Here is a 5,869-nt window from a genome sequence, read left to right as displayed (position 1 = left end):
GTGATGCAAAGTTTTCACTTTAGTAGTTCTGGTATCTTGTTAATCACAGCTGATTCTTCAGCCCCAGCCAACCAAAACCACAGAATCTTCACAATCAAAATAGCAATGGCCCTGATAGAGTCTTTTATCTTCCCTTTGAAATTTCACACGCCAGCCTCCATCTTCTGCACTGTTCTCAACATGATCTTCCAAGCTCCTATACAACATCCCATAGAGCTCTTAACAACCAGTGGCTCTTCTAGCTCAAAGTTACAAAGTCCTTCCACAGTCCTCCCCAAAACATGGTCAGGTTGTCATAGGAATACCCCATTATGCTGGTACCAATTTTGTATTAGTCAGGGTTTCTATTCCTGCACAAACATCATGACCAAGAAGCAAGTTGTGAAGGAGAGGGTTTATTGAGCTTACACTTCCACATGGCTGTTGATCACCAGAGGAAGTCAGGACTGGAACTCAAGCAGGTCAGGAAGCAGGAGCTGATGCAGAGGGCATGGAGAAATGTTCCTTACTGGCTTGCTTCTCCTGGCTTGCTCAGCCTGCTCTCTATATGGAGGCACTTCCCCAAATGAAACTCCCTTCTCTGTGATAACTCTAGCCTGTGTCAAGTTGACACACAAAACCAGCCAGTACAGCTTGTATGTGTGTGTGTTTGTGTGTGCATATGTATGTAGGTGTGTATGTATGTGTGTATATGTATGTGTGTATGGAGATCAGAAAAAATTGTGAACTGGAAGCTGGTTCCCTTCTAACTTCACATGGGTTCTGTGGCTTGAACTCTGGTTTCCAGGCTTGCATAGCAAATGCCTTTATTTGCTGAGCCATCTTCCTGGCTCAGTTTTATTTCTTGAGACATTGTTCATGGTGTTTGTATAGCACACACAATAGTATCAGCATCTATTTTATTCCCAGGAATGACTCAGTTCAAGCTGGGTGTCCTGGCACAGGCTTAAAGTCCTAGAACTCAAGGTCCAGGCAGGAAGGTGGCAAGTTCCAAACAGCCTGGGCTACAGTGAGATCTTGATTTACAAAAGAAAACCATATACAAACCAAGAAAGCACTAAAAATGCCTCCCTGTCTGCAGGGACAGGCAGGGTCCAAACACATACCAGCTCTAAGGAAGATGGGCATGTTAAACTATGCATGCCTCTGCCTCACGCTTCTGCCTGCATTCCAGGAAAAGGTAACCTCAACTTCTGACAGCGCCATTATCTCTGCTCTGGCACTGTCGCCCCAGGATTCCTTCAGTTACATCGCTCTACAGGCTGCCAATGGTTAATTCTCATCAAGAAGCAGAATACTTTCTTGCATCTTTTGGACTTCCCAACTTTCAAAAAGGGGAATTTGGAAAAACAAAATTTCCTTGGAAATAAATTAATTGTGAAGATGGAGGCTGGAGTGACATTTATCAGGGGAAAGGTGGTAAGACTGGAAAGACAGAGAGGTTAGCAGTTTGGTATTCAGGACTGTTGGGCATTGAAAGGTCACTAAGTGGAGGGTCATGGAGAGCCTGGAGCAGAGGGCTGGCAGGATTTGGCTGAGGTTCTGAACACACGCTGTGGGATATTGTCCTTCAGTATACAGGAGGGGCAAGGGAGGCTCCCACAGAGGAAACTACAGGTTGGCGAGGGTGGGAACCCTGCAGATGTGAGGAGCATTTGGATTCTGATGCACCTGAATGCAGGCCTGGTAGCGGCATATCAGACTTGAGGATGGTACCAAAGCTGCTGAGTTGAGCCTGGGAGGATGGTATAGGAAGGGCTGGAGTGGGGAGAGGGGACTATAGAAAAGTGGTTTGATTTTGGTCTGCTCAGTTTGCGAGGGTTCAATAAAGGAACAGGGTTCAGTGGCGACATTTGACCTGGAGACAGAAACAAAAGATCAGTAGCACACAGATGGTTTGCAGCCAGGGTTTGCACTCAGCACCATCTTAGTTTATAGCTGTGCTCTTTGGACAACTCAATTTATACTTATTTGCTCTGATGAAAAAAGACCAAAGAAACACCGGATTTGCCCCAAAGCATGAGGATAAACGAGCTTTGAGTGTGAAAACACCAAACAACCAAGGGCCATTCAGACCGAAATGCAGCAGATGTTGCGTGGTACTGAGGATGAAGAAAGAACATCAGTTTGGTGATCAGGTGATGAGCCCTTATGCACTGTAAACAAAGAAATTATGGATAACTGTGCAGGTATATACTGCCATCATAATCCTTCTTATTTTACTACAGCCCAGTCTTTATATGTCTTGTAAATATATGACATATATATCATATATTATATAATATACAATACACTCACTGTATTATACATTATACTTTATATACATTATTGTATTATATATACACATATGTATTACACAAACACAGAATTCTCCAAATTTGACAAGACCTTCACATACGAGATCTCTTTGAGCTGCACATCAGTCTTGCAAGGAAGAGATGATAGTGATAATGGGAAGTAACTGATCTGAGAGGACAGCTGGCCGGTAGAACATCCGGTAGCTGGTGACAGCTGTGTAGACTCGGGGATCCTCGTTCCTGAGGCCACAGTCACACACACACACACACCCCACCCCTACCAGGTCAGCAGCAGTCTTCTTGTAACTTCTGATCCCCAATGCCCAACTCTTGAAGGTACGAGACCTTTACACCTATCGCGAGACCGTGACCTGCGCGCTTCTAGTTGCCAGGGCAACAGCGTTCCTTGACGCAGCTCTCCCGCTGCCTTCTTCATCTTCACAGAGGAGGCGGTGGCGGGAAAATCCGGTCCCCTTCAAAGGGAAGTGGATGACGCTCGGATGTCAGTGGAGCCAGTCAGTGCCTAGGCGTCCAGCCTTCGTCCCCACTGAGAAGTTGAGGGACCACACGGACCACGGGCAGAGGTTGGTAGCTGCGGGGCGTGGCAGAGGGCGAGGTGGAGTCGTGGCCTGAGGTGCCCGACCAGGGTGAGGGGGCGGGCTCTGTCCCCGAGGGCGGTGGGTGTGGCCTGTTCGCCTGGCTATCTCTGGGAGTCTCAGAAGCTACTGCCCAGGCAGAAGTCAGGATGTCTGCTGAAAACTCTTTCTGCATTAGTCTGTCTTTACGAGCTTTCTTCCCACTGAGGTCTGGAGCACTAGTCAGTAGCATAGACCTTAAACAGCACATAGTCATGACACAGAAAAAATGAAAATAGAAAGAGGGTTGGTAAACGCTGATCTGGGATTTAGCTTTCCTTACGATGGAAGAAATGTAAACCAAACGTATAGGTAGATACCTTTGGACATCCACCAGCCTGGGAAATATGAATAGACTTTTCAGACATTCAGACAGGGAGCAAACAATATGGGGGCACAGGCAGTTTTGCCTCATCACACCGGATCTTGTACTATCTACATGAGCTGATCAAAATAATGTAATAAAACGTTGGCATGTATGAGCAGTTATTTGTTACCATTAGAATCTGGTCCCATCTCTACTTCACTGAATAGTGTAACGTGACTGGTATTTTAATTTTGATTCTTTTGGTGCCATAAGAAAAATGTGCATTGTGTTTAATTAAATTAGGAAATGTATGAAACAAAAATTTCTTTTTGTCCCAGTTGTTCTTTTCATTGTAGACCTTCATAAGACCTGCATATGATTACTAATAACCATGCAACAGAGTCAGAGAGTCATGTCTTGAAATTTTCTCTGCCAAGAAAACTAATCCATTGTTTTTCAGCTTTGCTTCAGGCAAATTTTTAGGACAAGGGCAGAAAGCAGCCTCGTTCTTTGCCAAATACACGAATGTTCTGTAGCCAAGTTGCTAGTATTGTTTCTCCCTGAAACCTCTTGAGGTCTGTGGGCCTCTGCAGTCTGCTTTGCTCTCAGCACTATCGCCTTAACCTCCCACTAGGATGGCCCTTTAAGCTTTGCTTCAGCATCCAACCACTTTCCTGGCCCAGAGTCTTATAAAAGAAAGCCTTCAGACTTACAGCTTCAGAGGGTTAGAGTGCATGATGGTGGAGCAAAGGCACCACGGCAGCAGAAACAGCTGAGAGTCCACATCTTGATCTGAAAGTAGAAGGCAGAGCTAAGTGGGAAGGCACGAGTCTATTGATACCTCAGAGGGCGCTCCCTCTGCCTATGAAACACCTCTCCCAATAAGGGTGTACCCCCTAATCCTTCCCAAACAGTTCTACCAACTGGGGACCAAGTATTCAAGAGCCTGTGGGGGCCGTTCTCATCCAAACCAGCACACAGGCTTAGCATATCATTGATTTCTTTGCAAGCTGTCCTTGCATTTCCTTCCAGCACCTGGGAGATTGCTTATTTTATATTGACTCATTACTTTTAAAATTAGTTTTTACTTTTATCAAAATGATATGGCCCAAATGTTAAACCGTGGTATAAAATTCACAATGGAAGAAATGATAGAGCAGTTCCCAGTCACAGTTTCTGGAGGAAACCATCCCAAACTCTTAAATATTATGATTTATTAACTATTGTTTGAAATTAATTATCCATTTCTGGATGCCCTCTTTGATTTCCTATTATAATAGATTCTTCTACACCCCTCCTTTTGGATGCTATTTCCCATCCCATATACTCAGTGAAGGCATGATATTTGGTAAGTCCATACTCAGTGCGCATGTAACTTGGTACACATTGTGTGGCTGCTTTCTTGTACAGCTCTTCATTTTTCATGTGGAGTTTCTGTGTGACAAGTGATTTCTTAAACACACAATACAATTATCAGATCCCATTTCAATGGTCTTTATTCTGATTTCTTTTCCAGATGGCCAAATACACAGATAGTCTGTCAGTTGCATTTTCTCTGAACCATAGTTTATTTAATTTGATGTTTCTGAGGAGGCATAATAGCAGCCGAGCAGCTTTTGAAGCAGATGTTGGTTTCTGGAGTCTTAGCTGATCCACGTCACGGCGAGGTCCCCGTGCCTTGGCCTTTTTTGAGATGTATTATATTGGCTCTGCCACATCCTTCCAGCTCCCTGCTCTCTCAAGCTGCAGTAAGTCCTCCGTGACAGGATGCATAGGGCATGGAAAAGATATTTGGCCTTTTAGTGACTTACGCTTTTTGGTGGTGATGTGACGGGGCCAGGGTGATCCATCATCCCACAATAACACTGTCAGGCCCTTCCTGAGTGAGCCCAAACACTTTTACAGAGTGTGAATAATGTTGACATCAATGCCTTTTTCAGTTGCTAAGTGGGAAGAGTGGACCGACTGTTCTCTGAACTAGCAGCATTGGCACATTGAGCAGTTGAAGGGTAAGCCATATTCTTCAGGGTGCCCAAGAGGAGCTCCAGCTTGTTCATGTTTGGGCTTCCTTCCTTGTGCAGGGCGTCTTTGGACTCTGAGTCTGTGGTCCACCAAATAGCACGAAAGGCAAGCCTCTCTGTAGAGTAAGGACATTGCAGCTTTAATGCTTTATGTAATTACGAGCATTTAGAAAAGATTTGGCAGGAGATATCCATTCATATTTAAGCTGGAATCTTCCCAGTTTCTTCTAGTTCACAGTATGCATATTGTCTCACACTCACCAGGCAGGTCTAAATCGGTCTCTATCAAGGGCATGGTTTGGAAGGATATAGCTGCAATGTTTGTCTTCTCCCTCCAGTTTAAGCTGTTCTGCCTAGTTTAAGCTAGTCTCACTTCCAAAATCCACACTAGACACAAAGTAGCTAGGGTCAGCACAAGACTATGATTGTGTCCTGCATAAAGCAGTTAAGGAGGAGATTAACAAAGTACAACCGGATAATTTAAGTCTATCCTCTAATAAAGGATGTAGGTTTTAGTCTCTTGTGCCAGTCAGAAGTAGAGCTGGTCTTCCTTCTTCTTGAGATCCTTGTGGAATGTGGGTTGTTCTTCCTGTATTCCAGACTTCTGCA

The 5,869-nt window shown here is 44.6% G+C and overlaps 1 protein-coding gene across 5 annotated transcripts in view; it reads left to right on the top strand.

The window, feature by feature from the left end:
* The first annotated feature begins 2,500 nt into the window (after nt 1-2,500).
* Nucleotides 2,501-5,869, top strand: part of Fsip1 (fibrous sheath interacting protein 1) — a 120,113-nt gene continuing 116,744 nt past the window's right edge. The window contains exons 1-2 of one of the 5 annotated variants that reach the window (XM_031371438.1): nt 2,795-2,881; nt 4,520-4,587. Coding sequence is in view for 4 of the 5 variants with exons in the window: in XM_031371442.1 (XP_031227302.1) it covers nt 2,787-2,881 (95 nt within the window). In the remaining variant the exon portion in view is untranslated. Of the gene's footprint in view, nt 2,882-4,519; nt 4,588-5,869 lie in introns of all 5 variants that reach the window. The other 4 variants (XM_031371442.1, XM_031371437.1, XM_031371440.1 and 1 more) reach the window with 4 other exon arrangements.

This window comes from Mastomys coucha, unplaced genomic scaffold (assembly GCF_008632895.1).
Source record: "Mastomys coucha isolate ucsf_1 unplaced genomic scaffold, UCSF_Mcou_1 pScaffold15, whole genome shotgun sequence".
NCBI classification, from domain to species: Eukaryota; Metazoa; Chordata; class Mammalia; order Rodentia; family Muridae; genus Mastomys; species Mastomys coucha.
Note: the sequence above shows the minus strand (reverse complement) of the source record. Positions and strands in the feature narration are given on the sequence as shown.